Genomic DNA, 26,009 nt, shown 5'->3' on the forward strand with positions numbered 1-26,009 from the left:
ACCAGAAATTTTTATGGGGCTTCATCGCAAAAGGGGTGAATATATATGCACATGCAAATTTTTAATTATTTGATCCCATAAATTTAATTTCTGACTATATTTTTCTCACTTCACCAACTTAGACTATTTAGTGCTGATGCATCACACACAAATCAGACTACAAAAAATATTTAAACACCGGTTGTAATTAACAAAATAGGTTAAAAGCCAAGGGGGTGAATACTTCCGCAAGCCACTGTACTTGTCCATAGAAGTGAAATCCCTCCATAGATCTACATTTGCATCCTATCTATATACCAGTGACGCATTTTCAGGCAGCCTCTCTCCAGAAATGTAGGCACACCACACGCTGCTGTATGATCCCTCCATATGGTAGCATATTATGGATATATTCTTCCCTAAGAGCGATGCTTCTAATATGGCATCCAATGGAGCACGCCATTTTTACCTGAGATTGGTGGCATAAAGGGGGTAAGACGTGGCACCATAGACTATGAACACAGTATTATGGCTGGGAGGTTGTAATTGATTCTAGCTGGAGTCTTACTTGACCATAAGGATCTTACCAATCAAGTAGATCATTCTGGGTGCCAGATTACAGGGGTTTTCCAAAAAGTTGCCCAAAAGTAGTGATCTCCTGCAAAAAAAAGGGGGATAAAATATGTTGAAAGCCAATCCCCAATACAAATGAATCCTGAGATCAGCCATAACATTTATTTCAGTTCTTCAACACAAAAAGTGAAACTCCTATATCATGTAGAGTCACTACAAACAGAGTGATCTATTTCAAGTGTTTATTTCTGTTATTGTTGATGATTATGGCTAACAGCCAATGAAAATACAGAAGTCGTTATCTCAGTAAATTACAATAATTAACAAAAAACACCTGCAAAGGCTTCCTACGTGTTTAAAAAGGTCCCTTAGTCTATTTCAGTAGGCTCCATAATCATGGGGAAGACTGCTGACTTGACAGATGTCCAGAAGGCAGTCATTGACACACTCCACAAGGAGGGTAAGCCACAAAAGGTCATTGCTAAAGAAGCTGGCTGTTCACAGAGTGCTGTATCCAAGCATATTAATGGAAAGTTGAGTGGAAGGAAAAAGTGTGGTAGAAAAAGGTGCACAAGCAACCGGGATAACCGCAGCCTTGAAAGGATTGTTAAGAAAAGGCCATTCAAAAATTTGGGTGAGATTCACAAGGAGTGGACTGCTGCTGGAGTCATTGCTTCAAGAGCCACCACACACAGACATATCCAGGACATGGGCTACAAGTGTCACATTCCTTGTGTCAAGCCACTCATGAGCAATAGACAACGCCAGAAGCGTCTTACCTGGGCCAAGGAAAAAAACACCCGGACTGCTGCTCAGTGGTCCAAGGTGTTGTTTTCAGATGAAAGTAAATTTTGCATTTCATTTGGAAATCAAGGTCCCAGAGTCTGGAGGAAGAGTGGAGAGGCCACAATCCAAGCTGCTGGAGGTCTAGTGTGAAGTTTCCACAATCAGTGACTGTTTGGGGAGCCATGTCATCTGCTGGTGGAGGTCCACTGTGTTTTATCAAGACCAAAGTCAGCGCAGCCGTCTACCAGGACATTTTAGAGCACTTCGTGCGACAAGCTTTTTGGAGATGGAAATGTCATTCTCCAGCAGGACTTGGCCCCTGTCCACACTGCCAAAAGTGCCAATACCTGATTTACAAACAACAGTATCACTGTGCTTGATTGGCAGCAAACTCGCCTGACCTTAACCCCATAGAGAATCTATTATAGAGAATCTATGGGGTATTGTCAAGAGGAAGATGAGAGACCCCAGACACAACAATGCAGACGAGCTGAAGGCTGCTATCAAAGCCACCTGGGCTTCCATAACACCTCAGCAGAGACACAGGCTGATCCCTCCATGCCACATTGCCGCATTGATGCAGTAACTGATGCAAAAGGAGCCCCGACCAAGTATTGAGTGCATTTACTGATCATACATTTCAGTAGACCAACATTTCAGATTTTAAAAACATTTTTCAGGCTGTTGTTATAAAGTATTCTAATTTACTGAGATAATGACTTTTGTGTTTTCATTGGCTGTAAGCCATAATCATCAACATTAACAGAAATAAACACTTGAAATAGATCACTCTGTGTGTAATGACTCTATGTAATATGAGTTTCACTTTTGGTATTGAAGAACTGAAATTAACTTTTTGATGATAATAATAATAATAATCTTTATTTTTATATAGCGCTAACATATTCCGCAGCGCTTTACATACATTATCATCGCTGTCCCCATCGGGGCTCACAATCTAGATTCCCTATCAATATGTCTTTGGAGTGTGGGAGGAAACCGGAGAACCCGGAGGAAACCCACGCAAACACAGGGAGAACATACAAACTCCTTTCAGATGTTGTCCTTGGTGGGATTTGAACCCAGGACCCCAGTTCAACCAGTTCAACCACTGCGCCACCGTGCCGCCCATATGATCATATTCTAATTTAGTGAGAAGCACTTGTATATTATACAGTGGTGTGAAAAAGTGTTTGCCCCCTTCCTGATTTCTTATTCTTTTCCATGTTTGTCACACTTAAACGTTTCAGATCACAGGTGTGGATTTCTTTTTCCCTTAATAATAAAGACCTTAATTTAACAACTGCATTTTGTTTTACTTGTGTTATCTTTGCGTAATATTTACATTTGTTTTGTGATCTGAAACATGTAAGTGTGACAAACATGCAAAAGAATAAGAAATCAGGAAGGGGGCGAACACTTTTTCACACCACTGTATATCCACTGTGAATGCAGCGTTATTAGGTCCCAGGTAACGCGCCTGTGTGCGTGTGCTGTACCTTATTATTCTCCCCTTCTTGACATAAGAGGATGCAGCAGGAACAGAGAGGAAGCCTCCCATTGTCCACATCCATGGATGAAGCCCGCTGTTTCCTGCGTTGCGCCTTCGGCCAGGAGGAGTCACACCCTGCCTCTTGACCCTTCTGTGATTCACCCCGGTCAGGAAACCTGACTGAGAACACAACGTCCGCTCCCCTCATCTCTGAATGGGTCCGCAGGGAGATCCAGAAATGGGACGGCACATGTACTGGCAAAACAGTAAAATGGCAGATTTCCTGTATGTAACGAGTAGTCTGTTATTATATTGATATGAGATTTACTATGAACTGTTCTCCATATTTATTAACACATGAGGAATTTCAATTATCAAAACAGTCTATTTCTCGGTCTGAGATGCAATTCCGAGCACAGCCAGTCTATAAGAGTGGCGCTGTTTGACATTTTCCTAATATCTCCGCTCTCTCTCTTTTGCAGCACGTGTAATAGTCTGGATGGTGGAAGCGAGTACGTGAAGGTAAGGATTACTCTGCCTCTTCTCACCATATGTTTATCCTGTGTCTGCCCCCTGCTGCATCGCATTGAGGATTAGCGGCACCCAATACATAACGAATGACGTCAATCTAATGAAGTCAAGTCCCATAGGGAGATGCTACAGACAGTAGTAGATGGGATATACATACAGCACATGTCTATAGCCCTGTGTATTGAAAGCGATCTCCATTACTAGATAACCATGGGTTCTTTCTGTCAAAGCAGCGCCACACCCATCCACAGGTTGTATGTGGTATTGCAACTCGACCGCATTCATTTTAAAGGTGCTGTCCGCCTATTGCAAAATAAATCATCAACATGTGATTGTGGGGGTCCGACACCTGGCACCCCCCCACCAATGAGCTGAAAATTACTCCGGCTACTGGCAGAAGATCAGTAATTTGCAGCAGCCACTAAGCAAGATCCAGAATGAACCGATGTATGGAGCAAAACAGTGCAGCCCTGTACATTGCTAAGTGGCAGCTGCAGAGTACGGAACTATATCCACCAATTGATTGTAGGACTGCCGTGTGTCGGACCCCCACAATCTCATATTGATGATCTATCCTACAAATAGGTCAGGAATAGTTCAGTCCTGGACAACCCCTTTAATAGAGCTGGATTGCCAGACTAAACCTATAGACAGGAGTGGGGCTATTTTTTGCAATAAAGCAGCCATGTTTTTCCAGATCTGGACAACCCCTCTACCTACATTATGCCTAACTCCCAACATTGAGGATAAAGGGTATTACATCTGAAATTGGTAACCTAAAATAAACCGATCCTTCTGCTGCCGTGCCACCATTTCTTGGCTAGTCCACCAGTCTCTGGATCCTGGCCTCCAGCCATGACATGTGACTGATGCAGCCAATCACTGGCCCAGACCTCAGTGGTGTTCACTGCAGACAATGATTAGCTGCAGTGGTCACATGTCTGTATAGAAATATTATTGTTGGCGGACAACATTAAGCCACCGGAGGACAAAGTGGGTATTATCAGCATGGGAGCGGACCAAAGTGATTGGGAAGTTATCTACTATCCCATGAATAGGAGATAGTTTCCAAATTTGTCACAAACCCACAGGAAGTTTCTTGACGTAATATATTACATGAAGTGGTGGAGTGAAGAAAGATTCCCAATAGTGCAAGAAGTGTTGTGGAACCCATTAGGTAGGAAGTAACAGCGATGATAATGGCTCCTAACTCCCCTGTCGCTAAACCTCCCTGATTCCTTAATGGGACCATTGGTGATTGTCAATCAGCTTCTGTTGCCCATATAGAGACCAGGTAAATAATACATGGCTAAATAGGGTATTAAAGGGGTTGTCCGACCATAGCAACTTATTACCTATTCATAGGAGAGGTGATAAATTGCTGATCACTGGGGTCCTCCATTTAAATGGAGTGAGGGTTCCGCATGCACACCACCGTTCCATTTATTGTCTATGGGACTGGCTGAGATTGCCGCGTTGGATATATTGCTGATTGGTGAGGTCGGATCCCCAACAATCAGTACATTTTACCTGTCTTGTGGTAGGATGGTCTAACGCTCCAGGAGAAAGCAGATCTACTGAGGGGGCGGGCCGTGACTCTTATCTTTGTGTCATGCTCCGCCCCTTCCGTACTTGCACCAGGCATAGCATCGTATCAGCGTTTTCTGGAGTGCTCCTTTGAGGCTTCAAAGATGACTTGGAGCTCTATTTCTTAAAAAAAAATGTCCTAAGAGAGTAGGTCATCTTTTGATGGATACACCAGTTCCGGATCTTAATGAGTTCCCTTCCGCTCCTTTATTCGGAGGAGTTGTTGCTCTTGTGGCTCTCCGTGCTGCCACATGTCTGCTTTCATTTGTCGCAGCTTCACAAAATAGAGCATCTGTCAAGTGAATCCAGGCCAATAAGGACAGACACTTGTCTGTAGACTTAACCTTGCCAAGTACTCAGCTTTGTGAATTTACAAAACTTGGCAACCGGGAGAAATAGCGCTTCCTACAAGCTACGACTGCAGGGACATGTACAAAGGAATATCACCGCTATTAATACTAGCATCACCACTAAAGCTTAGTAATGTACAGAAACAAAAAGTTACGTTTTACTAAAGTTTCATTTACACGATGTAACCGATATATAATGTCGTCACCGTATGGCAGTATTATGTGGGCTCTGTCATGGAGCATTGTTTGGGCACTAGTACAATGTGGGTTGTACATGGCAATATTGGCCTGATATTATATAGCAGTATCTGGGATTACGGTATGTTCCGCAAACATTACAAAATGGGAAGAGTTTGGGTCCTAGTTTTCTTGTAGACACCACCCTATTGGCTATAAAACTAGTCCTGACCCTTCCCTTGCCACCTCTGCACTATGTTGGCCTACAGATCTTGGCACAAAGGCACAAGAAAATTCCTACCCCAAATATATTTCACTGTTTAGCATCTGCACTTGGGGATGGAGTACGGTGGGGGGATACTTGGCACTAGAGGTCGACCTACCAATCTGTGCGGCTGCACGGAGGAACAGAAGGCATTGGAGTCAATGGGGTTATTTTCCCTTTTAAAGTTGATTGCCTATTTTTAGGATAGGCCATTAATATTGGACAATGGGGGGTCTGACTCTTGGCACTCCCTCCGATCAGCAATGCAGCTATGGGCAAACACTGCAACCTCTTTGATAATTACATCGACTTGTCGGCTTGTTTGTATTTGCCTGGGCCATACTTACACTGTCAGACTCCTCTGTCGGCGGGTTATATCGCTGAGAACGAAAGGATCGGAAGTTCAAAATCGGACATTCTGGATCCTTATCTTCACCATCCTCTGTCGAGATAGAGTCGGGAGACCCCCATACTCATTAGACTGTCGGCCTAGCCGTCTGATATCGGCAAGGTTTGACCTATGTTAGTCTGATGTATATTGAGGTCTCCAAGCCCCTACTGTTCTGATATTGATAGCCATGTCCTATCTCTTTTGGACCGCTATTGAAGAGGAAGAGACCCCTGTACTCCTCTTGCATGGGAGCCTCTTCTACTGACCTAAGTAGACCTAAGGAAACACAGGTCTACTGGTTTTAAGACCCCTATTCACATTATATCATTCAGCTGACAGCTTTCTCTCCCGACTCCCCCTTACAAAGCTCCAGTCGAACACTCCTGTGTTCTTCATAAGAGAGCCACCGCCAGAATCCTCTCCGCGCCCAACAAAAGGATCGGCCGATGAAGTCTAACAGTACAGATCCTTCTCTCCACCGACATTTTGTGTTGGATTCGTACGACTTTTATGGGCGCCATTAGCTGGGGTCAACTAGGAGTTCTTACGCCCCCCATACACATCAGACTATGCCAATATTGACGAGTTGGGCCAACAGTCTAATAAGTATAGGGCCACCCCGACTCTCCCCAGACAGATGATGTCATGTCCGATTTCGGATATAGCTGCCGGCCAGACCATCGTTCATCCGGCTGCTATCTAAAGTGTATGGGGGGGCTTTACAATACCAGTACACACGTCAAAAAGCAGGTCATATTAACCCTTTAATATATATTGTAAATCTGTCACTTACGTGAAAAATTATCAGCAGAACAGTTAAATTTTTCAGGTTAATGACTATTTTCTTAAAGTGACCTGAGATGTTCCCCATGACCTGACATTCCTTCCCCCCTCCCATTGCAGCAGCAGAAATTTCATTCATTCATACATGCTGTAGCCCTATTCTCCCAACCTTCAAAAAAAAAATCCCTAGAAAGGGGGAGGTGTAAGCCTGGAGAGGCGGAAAAGGGAATTGGGAGATAGGAGCAGAAACCGAGAGGATGGAGGAGGGGGAGACGGGGAGGAGAGGCTTTGGCCAGAGCTGGTTTTCGATGAGCGCTCCTCCCATGATGCTCTTTTGACAAGGATGAGGTAATGCTCCAAGCATCAGCCTGCAATCCAACAGCAGCATCAGCACCAGTAGCCTCCGCCGTCAGTGCTACGAGCCGCTCCGCTACCACCAGCCAAAGAGGGGATTTATCAGAACTCAACCTCTTTATTGGGTTTTTCCCTAATTTTTGTACATTTGGATGGAGGATTTGATCTCGCCATGACTGAACGGTGCAGTTTATGGAGCGCCCTGTCGGCTGCAGCATGCTGCTTCTATCGGGGGTCTTTCATGCAGGTGCAGGTAAGGACCCTCAAGAAAAAACCCATCAAATACCATATTTACATATCCATCTCCTATCAATTTTCCATCAATCTTAACAGGTAGATGAGCATAACATGCGGTCGCCACCTAAGTGGTGCCATGGGTCCAGCCGGCCAATCTTGACCCAAAAAAGTTGACATAGACGCAGGATGTATTAAATGTACAGGTCGGGGTCTATACGTTGATGTAGATATTAATGTAGACAGGGTAGAAAAACTCTTATTTTCCTGGAAAGGAGCCTTGGCACCGTAAATGAAGCTTACCAGCGGAAGGGAGTTTTTGGGTTTAAGGTAGATGCCCAGACTAAAGCCGGTCCAAGGTGACGTCAGTGTTTATGGTATAGAACAGAGCCGGGGTTAAACACGTGTGTGAATGCGTCCCATCAGGATCGTACAGGAGTGCTGCAGACCCGCGTATCCTGGCATAAGCGTCATTTTATCATTACACGCCAACCACGTTATGTCATTGCGTGTCGGCAGACGTGGGTATACGTCTTTACATTGCTATATTGTAGTTATGTAGTATATTGGAAACTTGGATGCCTGGGGATTTTAAGTTTATTGCATACCATTGTTTTTTGTTTAAAAAAGGGTATTTATAAAGTTAATTGCCCGGTTAATGATGCCCTGTTTCTGATAATATTTCACAATATATGAAATGGCAGAAGGTGCCGCATCCTATAGGTGAAAGTTATGGACGGACGGCAATCACCCCCAGCCCCCCCCCCCCCAGAAGTAATTTTTTGCATTTTGGCATGGCGAGGGTTACGGAGACTGGGTGATGGAGCAATGTATGAATGACTGGGTGTTACTCCGGTGACGTCACCATCTCTGCACCTCCGCCAATAGCTTATTACCATGATCTTACAGCCATGACATCATTTCTAACCAATGGCAGACCAGACAGCATATGCAGTACCTACAGATTAGGGGGGAGATCAAGATTTCCCCCAAATTAGATAGACTAGGAGGAAAAAAAATCATTACAGGTGTATTCCGGCCATTGTTCTTGCAGCAAGCTAAACCCATAATAATACGTATTATATATTTTATGACTGCTACCGAAGGGTTAATATGGGATGCCATGTGTTGTGCCGCAACCGTCACAGAGATGGCATCCTCAGGGGAGAGATCAGATGCCGCGGACCCTCAGGACATAGTCGGATGTGCAAAATGAAATGAATCAGAAACATGGAGCACTTACAAGCCGGGTGACCACAGGGCACGAACAATATCCATTTTTTTCCACCATGGAGGACACCCATTATTGGTCATTTGTATCAGCGTTGTGTGTGTAGAGTGGGGGGGATTATGGTCATAATAATATATATATATTATTATGTATGAATGTATATATATGTGTGCAGTGAAAGTCTTAGGGCATGTTCACATGTAGCAATTTTTTGATGCATTATTTTTCTGCATGAAAACCGCAGCAAAAATTACGTGTGTTTTTGGTTCGTTATTTTTTTTTTTATGCTTCCTTGAAACCTTTTTTGATGCTTTTTTTTTGCCTATTTTGATCTCAATGGGGGGGGGGAAACTGTAGTAAAAACGCCAAAAGAATTGTCACATTGTGTTATTTAAAAACAACACACCACGGATAAAAAAAAAATAAAAAAATGCACGGAAAAAAAACACATCATGTGAATGAGATTTTAGAAATCTCATTTATTTTGCTGTTACTGTAAAATGCACGAAATAAAAAAAAGCAGCCGAAATGTTACGTGTGAACAAGTCCTTAAGGTACAGACTCCATGTTCTTCCGCAGATATGCAAAACAAAACAAAAAAAACCCGTCAGCGCTCTAAGATTGTATTGCTACCCTGTAATTTTTTTTTTTTTGCATACATGTATGTATAGATTTTCGTATAGCGACGTCCTATTCCGCCACGCTCTGCAGATATATAGAACGGCAATATATTCTCAACATGTCGGAAATTCTGCATCTCCATTTAGAAGCATTTTGAGCACAGACCCTCCATCCCCTCCCTGCCGCCCCTCCCTTTCCATATACTAGTAAAATCAATGGATGCATGGTGACGGATTTGTGGCAGGAGACAGATCTGGTAAGAAGGAAGTTGTCAGACAGAGAAGCCGCAGCCTTGACGGGCTTGGGTTGATATGGTAACTGCATCTACTTAAAGCCTCGGTCCCTTCAGGGAATATTTAGGCTGAATGTCCCCCCACCAGTAATTAGAGCGGCCAACCCTTATTCACAGCATGGACAGAACTGCAGCGTAATTGTGCTGTGGTGTGCAAAGGTTGTCTAATGGAGAGAGAAAGGCTTGTTGGGGGAGACGGGGGGGTCCTTGGAGGCTGCAAATATTATGTGTAACGCCACAGCTATGGGAGGGGGGACGCTAGAATAAATCTTGTCTTGCATGATTCACGCCATCATTTTTCCAGATTGTCCTGCCATTGATATTAGCAAATATACCAAGCAAAAACCTGCAGATCTTTTGGTCACGTTTCCCCCATATTTTTTCCATTGTATAATATTTGGAGACCCTCTGCACCATTGGTGTAACTTGAAGCTTGTGGGCCCCAATGCAAAATTTTCAATGGGCCCCCAACTATCAGGGGTCTTGGTCTCCAAAGGGATCTTTTAAGGCTCCAATGCTCTGGTGCAATTGCAACTCTTGCACCCAGACGACTGCAAATATGAAAGAAACTATTGGTATAAATCTTGTAAGAAAAGATGCCTACAGCAAAATATATAATGCAGCATTTCATCCCATAGTCTCGGCATTGCTAGTATTTACAGTCCCCTTTGAACCCTAAACAAATTTTTTATGCAATGCCAGAAGATTTCTTCCAATGTCTCTCTCCCCATATATTTTGCATTGCATGTAATTTTCGCAGCCCCCCTTATGGGTAAGGGTAGAAATATTATGTGCAATGCAAATAATATGGGGCAAACGCTGAAATAAATCACATGTGAGCAGCTGCCTGCCGGGTACAGAGACCTCTGGATTTCCTTTAATTAATCTGACGATGGGCGGGGAAGACTTGTTACTGTTCCCCTAATTTCCCAGTGGGCTCACTAGCTGCAAAATACTTTATTTAAGCGATCTCCAGTCTGTATTAAACAGTGACATTTTATACCAATCTACTAAGACTCCAATGGGATTGTAAATTCAGATACAATGTGCTGACAGTACACCCAGGAGTCAAGTGGTAAAATAATGGCGAAACCCAAAATATAATCAAAATATTCCTTTTAGACTTTTGCCCCTTTTTAAATGGAAGCAATTTCTTTGTTTTATTGGAAAAACTGAGTGACCCCCAGTGAGTCCCGAATGTCAAATGATATGGGGGTCGGAAAGTTATCAATGTCGTATAATAGGGTTAACGGGTTTTTCCCAAATGGCACGTTATCCCCTTTCTGTAGAATAGCGGATAACTTACTGATTATAGGGGTCTGACTTCTGGAGCCCTGAGATTAGGGCTGCAGAGCCATGTTTTGAATGGAGCTGAAGAGCACATGCTTGATCTCCCTCTCCATTGTCTATGGAACTGCCGGAGAAAGCCAAGTAAATCGCTCCGCTGTTTATAGCAGTCCAATAGACAATGAAAGGAAAGAAGCAAAAGTCGAGCATGAACGTCTCTGCCCCATTCATAATGGGCCCATTCTGTGATTCAACAACCCCTTTTTTGGGGGGTTAGAACTTAACCTGACAATTTCTTGGGGCATTTATATCCTATTAATCTTTATTTTGGGAATAACTCTTTAAAGGGGTATTGCCATTTTAGGATAGGCCATAAATGTGCATGACATATCTAAATTCCACCTCTAGGACCCACAGCTATCTTGAGAATGGGTTCCTCTCTGTGAACGGGTGCGCATCTTTCTCCGTTTACTTCCATGAGAGTTCCAGGAATCCATAGAAGTAAACGGAGAGAGATGTGCATGCACGGCTACCTGGATTCACAGTGGCGCGAGATGGGACCACATTATAGAGGTGTAGGTCCCGAAGGTTTGGTCAGACATTTATCTAGTGGTACAACCAAGGGAAGACATTTACCCCAGAGAGTTTCCAGTCTAATTCTACCGGATTTTACATCAAGGCTGTCATTTACTACAGGGATCCAGCTGACTCAGGGCATTACATCATTGCTTTTCCAACGTGGGAGGAAGAGGGGGCCGCACACGGGTGATTGGCTCAGGTGGTCCCGTGGCCACAAAAGCTCATTACAATGCAGACGATGCCTCTAAACCGTCTGTATTATTCACCAAGCCAGACCAGCTTTGATACGATTTTCTGTGGAGGGGGATTATCTCATGCTGGCGTGGGCTATAGGCAGAGAAAAGCAGAGACTAGGAACTGCCACCTGGACTGATAAAGAATAAATGCCTTAATTCCCTTTCGTGCTCTGCTCTAAACCGATCCATTAATAGTCCGATCCGTCAACGCCGTATGTGAAAGGGAATTACCAGCCAGAATTAAATGGCTAATGCCGATCCCGTTAAACTCAGGTCACGTAGCTGTTCTGTAAGTAAAGAACCATAAGTGGCCAATTACACATTTTTTTTTATTGGGTTGTGCTGTCGATTGCTATCCAGGGGTGAAGATTAGTGATGTCACCGTGCAGTGGCAGTGATGTCACCTAATGATGCACGTCCCTAGGGAGCAGATATAATCAGCGTCATTGATTGCTTCACATCATCTGCCATGGGCTTTGTTACGTATGTGAGACCCAAGGACTCCATCATCTTTGAAAATATGTGTATTTTGCTCATACAGAAATTATATATACAGGGGTGTATATAAGGCGTACCGAAGTAATAGCTACCTCCAGGCCCTAGTGGCTAAAAGAGCCCAAAAGCCCACTTAAGACATTAGTATAAATTGCATATGGTAGGAGGGTGTACGGCACTGTATATGGAGCATGCAGTATGGGGTGAAGTCAATACTGATGGCCTCGAGGCTGCATAATGGTAATTAAAGAGGAATTATCACATGAAATTATCAAATCCATAGTCCTTGAGTTGAGGTGTCCTCTTTTCCTCTATTTGGCCATTTCTTAATGTTTCTATATGTATTAGATAACGAACAATCATTAGTCAACGGCCCTGAACATATCACAGATCTCATCGGCTAATGTTGGACTTTTTCAGACAATGCAACCATTGGCTAAAAATAAAATTGAATGCACCCGACCAGTGTTTTGGACAAATGTTTGAAACAAATGATCGAGCGAGCCAAAGATCCTTTGTTATGGCCGTTTTATCTAGTATGGGCTCTTTTAGTTGTAACCAGTACTACTGCTCACAAGTCCTATGTCACTCAGCTTTCACAGTCTCCAGATTGGTGCTACCTGTCGTCATCCTATGTTGCTGAAAAACCAGACAGATTTGCACTAGGCGTTGCAGATGTTGCACTAGGTCCCAAAAATGAAATCTGACTAGTTACACATTTACAGAGGAGCAGGGATGACTAGAGATATTGGAGATGGTGTTACATTTTCCTATTTTATTTTTTCTTTGCCCAGTTCTCTTCCGGTGGTGAATACAGTCCACTGATGAAGAAATATGTCCATACATTGGTGCCAAAAAAACAAGAACAGCACCTGCCATCTTTCCATCTGTCTATATTAGCCCTGACACCACATGTCCTCCTTAATAGCAGAGCTGCCATGTCTATAGTCTTAGTCTATAGAGAAGGATCCCTGACTTATTTCCAGACGGCACCCCCTTGGTGGGGAGTGAGGTGACAGATTAAGTATATTGAGTTTTCCTTTATTAATATAAGAGACAGTTTTCTTTGAAGTCGTAGAATTGCATTTTTCTGAATAATTGATGAAAGAAGTTGTACAGGTTTTATAATGTTCTTCATGTCCCGACAGTTCTCCAAGGAGAAGTACATCTTGGACACTCCTCCAGAGAAACTGCACAAGGAATTAGAGGAAGAGCTAAAACTTAACAGCTCAGACCTGCGCAGCCACGCCTGGTACCACGGGCGCATACCACGAGAGGTAACGTGGCGTTTACTCTTTGTCGCCGCCTACACTTTTCATGCTAACCGCAGTGATGGGGGATAACATGTGCGGGTTCTTCCATTGACACAGGTTTCGGAGAGCTTGGTGCAGAGGAATGGGGACTTTCTCATCAGAGACTCATTGACCAGTCTGGGTGACTATGTACTGACCTGTCGATGGAAGAACGAGTCTCTACATTTCAAGATCAACAAAGTGATGGTGAAAACCAGCGACAGCTATACCCGGATACAGTATCTCTTTGAACAGGAGAGCTTTGATAACATCCCAGCCTTGGTGCGTTTTTATGTTGGCAGCCGAAGGGCAGTGTCAGATCAGAGCGGTGCGCTCATCTACTGCCCCATCAATCGTACCTTTCCACTACGATACCTGGAGGCCAGTTATGGGCTCTCCCCGGGCAGGCATGGCTCTCAAAGCCCCCAGAAGGGACATATGAAGAGAAGAAGTATCACCATGACTGATGGTCTAACTGCAGACAAGATCATCAAGAGCAACGGATGCCCAAACAGGTATTTTACACAAATTTTCATAAGGACGCAATTGGATTTCTTGGTTCTTTGAAAGTTTGAAGGACTTGGGGAACAAAATTTTTGGAAAGGTGCAGGAGTTTTGGAACATGAATCTATATCGTCTTCACCATCTCATTTATTTTGATGGTCCTTGTAGGAAGGTAGGATCTAATGGTATCACTCTTTCTTCTTCCAGTTCCTCCTCTCCACACCATAGAGATATCATCAGGAGCTGTGCGGTCAGTGTGGACCAAATCCAAGACCTCCACTCCCCAATGTCCCCCATTTGTGAGACCCCCGGATCCCCAGCCTATAGTACAGGTATGTACAAGGATGAAACTCTTATACACTTTTAATATTCTAGGATGGTAATGGTTATACCACCGTCACTATGTGTGTGTATATATATGTGTATATATATATATATATATATATATATATATATATATATATATATATATATATATATATATATATATATATATATATATATATAGTACAGACCAAAAGTTTGGACACACCTCCTCATTTAAAGATTTTTCTGTATTTTCATGACTTTCAAAATTGTACATTCACACTGAAGGCATAAAACTATGAATTAACACATGTGGAATTATATACTTAACAAAAAAGTGTGAAACAACTGAAAATATGTCTTATATTCTAGGTTCTTCAAAGTAGCCACCTTTTGCTTTGATGACTGCTTTGCACACTCTTGGCATTCTCTTGATGAGCTTCAAGAGGTAGTCACCGGAAATGGTTTTCACTTCACAGGTGTCCCCTGTCAGTTTAATAAGTGGGATTTCTTGCCTTATAAATGGGGTTGGGACCATCAGTTGTGTTGTGCAGAAGTCTGGTGGATACACAGCTGATAGTCCTACTGAATAGACTGTTAGAATTTGTATTATGGCAAGAAAAAAGCAGCTAAGTAAAGAAAAACGAGTGGCCATGATTACTTTAAGAAATGAAGGTCAGTCAGTCTGAAAAATTGGGCAAACTTTGAAAGTGTCCCCAAGTGCAGTTGCAAAAAACATCAATCGCTACAAAGAAACTGGCTCACATGAGGACCGCCCCAGGAAAGGAAGACCAAGAGTCACCTCTGCTTCTGAGGATAAGTTTATCCGAGTCACCAGCCTCAGAAATCGCAGGTTAACAGCAGCTCAGATTAGAGACCAGGTCAATTCCACACATCTCTACAACAACTGTTAAGAGGAGACTTTGTGCAGCAGGCCTTCATGGTAAAATAGCTGCTAGGCAACCACTGCTAAGGACAGGCAACAAGCAGAAGAGACTTGTTTGGGCTAAAGAACACAAGGAATGGACATTAGACCAGTGGAAATCTGTGCTTTGGTCTGATGAGTCCAAATTTGAGAACTTTGTTCCAACCACCGTGTCTTTGTGCGATGCAGAAAAGGTGAACGGATGGACTCTTCATGCCTGGTTCCCACCGTGAAGCATGGAGGAGGAGGTGTGATGGTGTGGGGGGGCTTTGTTGGTGACACTGTTGGGGATTTATTCAAAATTGAAGGCATACTGAACCAGCATGGCTACCACATCATCTTGCAGCGGTATCCTATTCCATCCGGTTTGCGTTTAGTTGGACCATCATTTATTTTTCAACAGGAAAATTACACCAAACCCACCTCCAGGCTGTGTAAGGGCTATTTGACCAAGAAGGAGAGTGGTGGGGTGCTACGCCAGATGACCTGGCCTCCACAGTCACCAGACCTGAACCCAATCGAGATGGTTTGGGGTGAGCTGGACCGCAGAGTGAAAGCAAAAGGGCCAACAAGTGCTAAGCATCTCTGGGAACTCCTTCAAGATTGTTGGAAGACCATTTCCAGTGACTACCTCTTGAAGCTCATTAAGAGAATGCCAAGAGTGTGCAAAGCAGTCATCAAAGCAAAAGGTGGCTACTTTGAAGAACCTAACATATAAGACATAATTTCAGTTGTTTCACACTTTTTTGTTAAGTATATAATTCCACATGTGTTAATTCATAGTTTTGATGCCTTCAGTGTGAATGTACAATTTTCAAAGTCAGAAAAATACACAAAAATCTTTAAATGAGAAGGTGTGTCCAAACTTTTGGTCTGTACTGTGTTTATATATATATAAAAAATATGACAGTAGTATAACCATTACCATCCTAGAATATATATATATACCATATATATATTAACCATTTAATATATACTTATGTTCAGTTGTCAGGGTGAAGCCCCAGGGAACTCCTGCACCAAGTGTGACGCCAGGCTCCCCAGTACTGAGACGATCCAGTGAACCTCACGTAAACCCAGCAAATAACAAGGCCACATTAAACATGGCTGAAAGTTCCCACTCCACACCCAATCATGGATATCCACAAATCTCTCCCTCGCCCTCAATAAACAGTTACAGCGACCCCGATAACGGACATTACTGCCAGCTACGCCCAGCCTCTCCGACGCAGGACAGTCACAACAAACCTCTGCCGCCTAAAAGCTATGTAGAAAGGTTAAAAGTTGATGAAGGTGTCCGGGCTGGTGTCAACCATGCAGTGGAAGATGCCGACAAAGATAGACTCTCTTTTACTATCCCAAGCATAGAACTGAAATCTTCCTTCAACCCATCGGCGTTCAAGTCCATGCTGATTCCTGCGGACAATAAGCCCCTAGAGATGTGCATCCTGAAGAAGGTCAAGGAGTTGTTTTCTGAGGTCGATGCAAAAATCATTGCCAAGCATATCACGAAAACCGACTGTGAGGTGAGGAGCGCAGATATCATCAGAGGATGGGTGCGCCCGACACACATTTGTCTATAGCCAGTTCTCACAGGGGTCGTCAGTACTACTTTCCAGTCTTCTGAATTGAAAATCTGCCTCGCTATGCTCTGATACAGTTCCTGACCCCAATTTAAGAAAGGTCAGACCATGGGGTAAGGTTACGCTGGCGTAGATTATCTCTTGCGAGAGAATCGGGCCGATTATGCTAATGACACTCTACTCAAACCCTGTCTCTCACAAGAGAAAATCGCAGCGGAGAAAACTGAGAACTTAATTTCTCCATTTTCTCTTTTGACTCTGTGTGCTTACATCAGACTGCACTCGGATGACATCTGAGTGCAGTCCGATGTTTCACATACACCCATAGACTTGTATGGGTGTGCGTGATCCAATCATCAGTGCACCCGCAGCATGCTGCTATTATTTTCTCATGCAGAATCAGCATGAGAAAATAATCGCAGATCTGCACTGCCCCATAGTATAGCATTAGTCCGAGTGCTATCTGGTAAATCATCACATAGCACTGAGCCGTGTTATAGGGCAGTGTCAGCGAACCCTAAAGCTGATGATTTCCTCCCCAAGTATTTTACCTATTTATGAGGTCTGATTACATTACATTTACTCAAAGCACCCCCCCCTCCATCGTCCCCCCCAAAAAAATCCCTTAAAGAGAGTCTTGTTTAAAAAAATAAATAAATACCCTATCAGTGTTAAATTATAACAGTCGACAATTAAAGACCCCCAATATATTAGCAAACCATAGAAGCAGCTACAAAGACCATCTCTTACATTCGAGGACCCTTGCAGTACACAACCTGTTAGTTTCAGTGGGCATGGTGACATACCATGCTTTTCCCTGTGGGGGTGCTGTAGGGAAATTGAACACTTTCCAATGGATTGCAGGCGATCACTAGGGATCTCAGCATTGTGATCAGGACCTTTATTGAATAAGTAAATAAAAGTCTATAATCATCATCCTGTTACGCCCTAAATGGGGAGTTACTCAGGTGTGACTTAATCGATGATGTCACTGATAATGTCATCCCGGGTCTCTTGCTAGTACTACGGGAGTAAAATGACTGCTATTATCAGGTTTATGATTGTCTCCTGCGGGAATACTTCGCACAAGATGAGGCGACAATCTATTTGCAATTATGAGAGATTAATCTCCATCTTTGTGTCACTCCCAGGTTGCCAGGATACTCGGTGTTACCAAGGAGATGCAGAGGATCATGGGAGTCAGCTCTGGCATGGAGCTCCTGACGCTGCCGCATGGCCGCCAGCTGCGTCTTGACCTTCTCGAAAGGTGCGTGGAGAAGAGACTTAATTAATGGCATATGCCTGCGTCATGCCGAACTGCAAAAATTATATATATTTGACTCCATCGAGGATCTGCTCCTCCATAGAACCGACTGGGGCCCTATTAGTCATTGCAGAGCTTGGGCATGCAGATTTGTCATAGGGCCAACAAGTCCAATCTAGGATCAACTTTTTGGATACCTTGGCCTTCTTTTTTTTTATTTACGCTTGAGGGTTGGGGGGTCATCAGGGCTGATATCAGCACCTGAGGAAACTGGGACAATCTTGAGACAGCACTGTGCATAGAGACTCAGATTGGCCGCAAACGTCCAGCATGGACGCAGACGAGGTTTAAGGAGTGCTGTAGACAGTTGTTCTACCACCCACATTAATGTAAGGACTGCTGTGTCCATAGGGACAGTGGATGGGTCCTCCCCTTCAGCTACCACATTTCTTATGTGTTTAATAGAATATAAGTATGCAATGTTATTTATTTATTTTTTTACCCCTTGCTCTCCAGGTTTCACACCATGTCCATCATGATTGCTGTCGACATCTTGGGCTGCACAGGAAGCATAGAGGAACGGGCCGCGCTGCTCCACAAGACCATTCAGCTGGCGGCCGAGCTGAAGGGCACCCTGGGGAACTTGTACAGCTTCGCAGCCGTGATGAACGCTTTGGAATTGGCACAGGTACGTGAAATATTTGCAAGGTTTTGCTTTTTCTTTTTCCGCCAACTTCCTGCCGTGATGTATTGTTATCTCCTGCAGTCTCTTATATGTATAGATTGTCATCTATACTCTGAGTATACTTATAGGCAAGTCCCTTAAAGGGGTCCTCCAGGACCTATCCTTAGGATCTATCATCCATATCCGATCAATGGGGGGTTCAACACATGGCCGTCTGTATACATATGTCTAATAGCTGTTCTCTGCTTAAACCGTTCCTCTGTTATTATTGTTGGAAACGTAGCAATGAATTGACCACTGGATGTTACCAATTTCCTTGTCAATGGGACAGTATGATATTGTCCATTCTTGGGTGATGGTATCAGGCAGTGCACCACATACCCTATTGATATGTGGTGCATTGAGGCCAGGGCTGCACAGCGCAACAGTAATTCTGCATTTGCAACATTGCATCCATTGGCGGCACATTGAAGCTGCTTTCTTACTCCCGGCAATGAGACCAGATTAGTCGTGGTTCCCATATGATGCTGTCACATTTGTAAATTCGCAGGGGGGGTGGGTCGTACATAATCAGGTCAATGAGCCCTCCCGCCTGCTCTATTAATGGATCGGAGGAAATGTTGCTATAAACCCAGCAAGATTAATGAACCTTCCACATGTAGAGTAACAAAGGCTGACTGCTCCTCCATCTCATCCCCAGATCTCCAGACTAGAACAGACATGGATTGCCTTGAGACAGAGACACACGGAGGGAGCCATATTGTACGAGAAGAAATTGAAGCCATTCCTCAAAAGCATGAATGAAGGCAAAGGTACTTAATTTAAAGGCTAATTTACGCACCCGGTTTGTTTTGTATCTTTCAACTCTCTGGGTTTTCCCACAATCGAAATCCACAACAGAAAAAGTGCTCAAGGTCAACAGCTAATCTCCAAAGTGCCCTCCGCCCTGGCACTGAGAAGTGACTATACATTAATCATGGGTGGTCACCCCACTGGTGCTCTCCGTTTGCCTCCTCCACTCAGTTCGGTGCTCCATTCCTACTTCAAAGATGGCCCTTGCATGGGGAATTCAGTGGTAAGCATAAAGCCATGCTTTCCTTATGCTGCGGATTGGTAAAGGATGGAAGATGTGGCGTAGACTTACCCCTCCACTCCCCATGCCACTGTGCCGGCTGTCTTGGAAGCAGGAGGAATGGAGCGCCGTTCTCGGTGGCAGAGGCAGCGGTCACTTTTCAGTTTCGGGGTGAGGGGTCGCTTTAATACACACCTATAATGTAAACGGGTTTTCTGATCTTTTTTTTTTTCAACTTAACCGTGGGAAGCCATTCTGATTAAAGAAAAAAAAAACAAAACATAGTTTTCACCGAAATCCGCTAGACCATAAGTGACGGTTTACCAACCACCAGTCAACTAACGCTGCAGCCATTCAGGAGCCTTAGTGGTCAGGTCACTGGTGGTCGTTACATCATCGATTCTGGTGATAACTCACGCTTTCCAGAAGCACATCACTAATCCCGCCCATTGGTGCCCGTGTGACATGACCGTGGGTCGTCGATGGATTGGCATGGCAATTCGGGGTCTGCAGGAGACCCTTGCAGTTGTCATTGCCAGGATGCTATGAGCCGCCCAGCGGTTGGTGCTCATAGCAAGTGAGCATTTCTGCTACGCACAGGCGATCAGACAATCGCAGCTTCTAGTCTTCCATGAAGACTATTGAAGCATGCAAAAAGTAAAAAAAAAAAATAAAATAAAAAAATGTTTTTAAAAATATTAAAAAAAAAAAACATTGGTACTAATCCTCAGAGGAGTGGGAAGATGTGGTGGAGAGTGTTCTGACATTATCTACATGTGAAGCACATAGACTTTCACAGTTGTATTTATTACATAGAGTATATAGAACCCCCAAATTTCTACAGCGCATTGGGGTAAGGAATGACAGTATGTGTCCGAAATGTGGAGAGGAAGGAGCAGATCTTATGCATATGATGTGGATGTGTAGGAGGGTCGCTGTATTCTGGAATGAGTGTGTGCAATATATTAATATTGTGTTTGAGTGTAATTTACCCCTACATCCTAAAGTATGTGTATTAGGCCATGTGGAAATAATAGGATGTGAAGAGGATGAAATAATAGCCATTAAGAGGACTCTATACCAGGTCAGAAAGCTTATAGCCGCACATTGGCTGGATCCCTCCCCTCTCAGGTTCCAAGAATTCCTGGATAGAATTTTATTAAGATTAGAAGAGGGAGTGTACAAAAAGCGGAAGGCTATACGTAAATTTGACAAAATCTGGGGTAAATGGAGCACGTTTCATGGTCATTATGTCATGTCTAATTTAAATATCACTTGAGATTGAAATGTTGTGGTCTCCCATACTCTGTATAACTAATTGCTGATTGTCGGATGCTATGCGATATATCCTTGGATCAATTTATCAATGCCTTAACGGTCAAATAAGCTATATGATAGTACACGGTCTGTAATAACAAAATTTGCTCTTGTCATATGGTTCTTGGGGTTGTAATGGGTGGGGGGAAGGGGAATGGGTGGGTTTTGAGAGGCATTACCAGTTTGGTGATGTCTCACTGTTGTTTATTTGTAATGTTGAAAAATATTTTAATAAAAAATATCTGATTTAAAAAAAATAAAATAAAAATATTAAAAAAATATAAAAGTTTAAATCAACCCCCTTTTGCCCCATTCAAAGTAAAACAATAAAAAAAAATCTAATATACACATATTTGGTATCGCCGCATTCAGAATCGCTCGATCTATCAATAAATAAAAAGAATTAACCTGATCTGTAAATGGCGTAACGAGAAAAAAATTCAAAACGCCAGAATTACGTTTTTTTGGACAAAGCAATATTGCAATAAAATGCAATAACGGGCGATCAAAACATCACATCTGCCCAAAATAGTATCAATAAAAACATAAGCTCAGGGCACAAAAAATAAGCCCTCACCCGGCCCCAGATCCTGAAAAATGGAGACGCTCCGTGTCTCAGAAAATGGCGACTTTTTTTTTTTTTTTAACAGACTTCTGGATTTTTTTTTCACCACTTTAATAAAAATGAACCTATACATGTTTGGTATCTACAAACTCGTAATGACCTGGAAATCCCAATGTCAGGTCAGATTTAGCATTTAGTGAACATGGTAAAAAAAAAAACAACAACTGTGGAATTGCACTTTTTTGCAATTTCACCGCACTTGGAATATTTTTTCCCGTTTTCCAGTACATGAAATGGTAAAACCAGTGATGTCATTCAAAAGTACAACTCGTCCTGCAAAAAGTTAGCCCTCATACGGCCATATTGACCGAAAAATAAAAAAGTTATGGCTCTGGGAAGAAGGGGAGCAAAAAACGAAAACGCAAAAATGGAAAATGGCCCGGGGGTAACGGGGTTAAAAAAGGAGGGGAAAGCACTTTTAATTCTATTTACTCTAACTAGATCCAAATTATTAAGTGCCCAATATTTGTTTTTGTGATATGGTGGTCCTAATACAATGCTCCCTTCCCACAGCCATAGAGTTCAATGATAAAATCCTGCCTGCCTGCAGCCGCCTTGGTGGGGATCTCACTGCATAAGGATTGATAGAGCTCCTGAATCAGACACAATGCACTCCCCTCAGCTTTTTATAGATGGATGGGTCACAAGTGAGTTTTTAGGTACTAGGAGAACCCCCCTCCAATAAATCAATTTGTATTTTTTCTTCTTTATTATCTCATATTATTTATGATTATATAATATGAATTTTTTTAATCTGTGCAGAGAGTCTACCACTGAGCAACACCACGTTCCCTCATATCATCCCTCTCATCACCCTGCTGGAGAGAGACTCCCCTCTGCTGGATGGCGGAGAGGCGTGGGACAGCATTGACAATGGAGCAGAAGTGGTTATGTCTCATCTAGAAGCGGCCAGGATGGTGGCACATCACGGGGGTCTCTACCGCACCAATGCCGAGATGAGGCTACAAAGTGAGAATCAAATTCTATTGCTGAAAAACAAAAACTCACACAACTTTCCCAGATCCCAGAATAGCAATTTATTACTTGTACATTGATATAGCCTTCTCTTATGCATAACACATCTTTATTTCTAGGAAAGTTGGGTGAGCACTCAGCTTTCTCAGAAACAGATACAGGGGTCTTTGAGAAGACCACCAATTTATCCTGTGCCAGATTTTTCGTTTCACTGTATATTACATATACTGTTCATCAGTGGTGTAACTGAAAGCTCTGGGCCCCAATGCAAAATCTCCAACAGGGCCCTCAACTATCAAGGGTCTTCACTACTATCGGTTTTCTCATATGGGCCCCCTAGGCTCCAGGACCCAAGCACAACCGCAAACCCCAGCACACTCTATAGTTACACCCCTACTCACCGTCTTTTCTAAGAAGACCTCCATTCCAGGAGAGTATTTTGAGTAGGTATAGGTATGTGCACATGGGATGGATTTTTGGCAAGGTATTGCCATTAGCAGCGTTCTGTATGGGATAATACAACATCTAATTCTCCTTCTATGGAGAAAAATTGCAGCAGAAATTGACCAGCTCTACGTGTTTCACCACGGACTTCACTCATTGCAATGTAAAAAGCGAAATGTATAATAACCACCATCCAGGATATCATTTTTAATCCCAAAATAAGAAGAGATTTATGCCAAAAATCTTAATATTAAAAATATAATTTTATTGAAAAAAATATGCAAATAAAAAATCCATAGGGACACATAATGACCCTGGAGAAACTTATGACGTAGAACATAAAATGGGATCACATAAAATCCCTCTTATGTTCTACATAATAGGTTTCTCCAGGTTCTTTACGTGTCTCTAACATGAGGTGTTCCCTGTTATTTTATGGATTTCTTTATTTGTATATTTTTTTTCAATAAAATTATATTTTTAATATTAAGATTGTCTTCTTATCCTGGGATTAAAACTGATATCCTGGGTGATGGTTATTATATGTTTGGTGAAGTGTTTAGCATTTACTAAGGATTTCGGGACGATGATTATAAAAAAGTGAAATGTGTGCCGGTTTCCACTGTGGACGTACCCTTAGTAGAAGAGAACGGACCTTTGTATGGACGGTATATATTTTTCGGATTGCCCCCCTGATTATGTTTATTCTTGCACTTCCCAGGCTTCCACCCTAGATCAGATCTCTTGGAGGTTTCCAGCACTGAATTCCAGATGCGGATGCTATGGGGCTGCCGGGGAGCAGCGGGAAGTCAAGCCGAGAGATACGACAAGTTTGACAAAGTTCTCACTGCTCTCTCACACAAACTGGAACCGTCTGTGCGCTTCAGTGAATTATAACAAAGAACCCAGTGATACGGACTGAAAAACAAAGGGATGAAATCTTCCCGAAGTAAGGAATCAAAGACTTCGTCCGGAGGAAATATAGCACTTTTTAATGACTTTTTTGGGGGGAAGGCGGTGGTGGGTATTGATATATCGCACCACAGTGCATGCTGGTTCTTGTGACATGGAATGGGTTAAATACCAGAGGAGAAGACGGCATTAAATATTAATTTGCAGTGTTTTTTTTTATATGGGAAGGCCAGAACCCAGAAAATATGAAACCACGCTTACCAGCCATACCAAATGTATGAAGAATATATGCTCTGACACTTGGATGTCAGAACGGCAGCCATGCTAGTCAGCGACTGGTTATAAAGCAGGACCATATCTCCACCTAGTGGTTGTGATTTCACCCGTCTGTCTATATTCCATATCAATGCCCTTTCGCCATCCAAAAATCATTAAACTGAAATATTTCGCAAAGCACACGTTCTCATTTACCGCAATAACATGGACCATTACAATCAGCAGATTTTATATAACTGGAAACATTTTACTGTAGATTTTCAACGTATAGTAAAGCTATAGGGAAACGTTCTTAATAATCTGTCACTACTACTGCTCCCTATGTGACACATTGGATTAGAGTGTAATCAGTTTGCAAGGCCATCATTTATATTTTTATAGAAATCCTAACATTAAAATTACTTTTCTTACCAGAAACCATAAAGGGAGGCTCTACAGCAAATATTAGACTGATCCTTCTACAACTTTGGCAACCTTAGCCCTATCCACTGCACTGCAATGTAGGGCGATTGATCTGGTGATTGTGCTACTCTTGTCTTCTGAAATGAGTAGAAAAGGGTGAAAATAAGTGATTTTATCAGCGAGGGTTCAAATTCTTAAAACCCGCTTCAAAATTCCAATGTCATGAGTGTGGATTTTAATGCGGAAAATCATCAGAAACGCTGCGGATATACAGCGCATATCAAATCTCCACATTGTGTGCATGGCTTGTATTCCAAGGGTCTTTTCAAGCGGCAAACAAATAGCGAACCTTGCTAATCCTGGATAAGGGACTGGTGGTGTGAAAATCCACTCCATAGTGGAACTTTATTGAGACTTCTGAGCTTCAACCAAATTCTGCAATAAAGCCCTGATAACATATACTGTATAAAATACCCATGTTTTGTATGTGTAAGGAGCTTTAGTACCCCCTCCGACACCATCGCAGTTTTAACACATTCTCCCCAATGCTTCCCAGATAAGATGATAGGGGGGGTAGTAGTGTCTTTGCACAAATGTATAATTATGATGAGTCATTTCAATGTGATTTCTAGTTTTCTTCTTTGTGGTTGGTCCAACACCTCCACCACCATGAACGTACAGACTTGTATAAGGACTATAAAGGACCTCTAAAGTGGACTTCACTTACAGAATGATGAATGTCAGTCGCCGCGTGTATAGGGAAATGATTTCCCCATGTAAATAATCCCAGAATGTAAATATCGGTTCACAGTCAGTGCTGTACAAAAACTTCATCTCATCTCATTGTACAGAACCATCCGCTATTGATTTAAAGTCATTTGTAAATAAATGTATTGATGTAAAAAAAAAGGTTGTCTGTGGATATTCGTGAACAGGAATCACTATCAAACTAGGTAATATGGGTATGTGAGTGTTCACAGCAACACAGAACATTTCAGAGGTACTTTACATTAGGAATGGGGCACCAGTGTAATTAAACCTTCTCCATAGTATACATACACTACTCAAAAAAATAAAGGGAACACTAAAATACCACACCCTAGATATCACTGAATGAAATATTCCAATTGCAAATCGTTATTCATTACATAGTGGAATGTGTTGAGAACAATAAAACATAAAAA

At 42.7% G+C, this 26,009-nt stretch overlaps 1 protein-coding gene across 5 annotated transcripts in view; it reads left to right on the top strand.

The window, feature by feature from the left end:
• SH2D3C (SH2 domain containing 3C) overlaps positions 1–25,734 on the top strand; it is a 51,846-nt gene extending 26,112 nt beyond the window's left edge. For 2 of the 5 annotated variants that reach the window (XM_073640027.1, XM_073640028.1), the window contains 10 exons: positions 3,313–3,352; positions 13,392–13,520; positions 13,614–14,050; positions 14,247–14,371; positions 16,258–16,796; positions 18,005–18,120; positions 18,634–18,805; positions 19,503–19,614; positions 22,579–22,785; positions 23,957–25,734. In XM_073640027.1, coding sequence (XP_073496128.1) covers positions 3,313–3,352; positions 13,392–13,520; positions 13,614–14,050; positions 14,247–14,371; positions 16,258–16,796; positions 18,005–18,120; positions 18,634–18,805; positions 19,503–19,614; positions 22,579–22,785; positions 23,957–24,132 — 2,053 coding nt within the window. In that variant the 3' untranslated portion in view covers positions 24,133–25,734. Of the gene's footprint in view, positions 1–3,312; positions 3,353–7,184; positions 7,522–8,518; positions 8,753–9,545; positions 9,611–13,391; positions 13,521–13,613; positions 14,051–14,246; positions 14,372–16,257; positions 16,797–18,004; positions 18,121–18,633; positions 18,806–19,502; positions 19,615–22,578; positions 22,786–23,956 lie in introns of those variants that run through there. The other 3 variants (XM_073640030.1, XM_073640032.1, XM_073640031.1) reach the window with 3 other exon arrangements.
• Positions 25,735–26,009: the final 275 nt, after the last annotated feature.

Source organism: Phyllobates terribilis, unplaced genomic scaffold, assembly GCF_046119375.1.
Source record: "Phyllobates terribilis strain yellow unplaced genomic scaffold, ASM4611937v1 Scaffold_7__3_contigs__length_470593459, whole genome shotgun sequence".
Lineage (NCBI taxonomy): Eukaryota > Metazoa > Chordata > Amphibia > Anura > Dendrobatidae > Phyllobates > Phyllobates terribilis.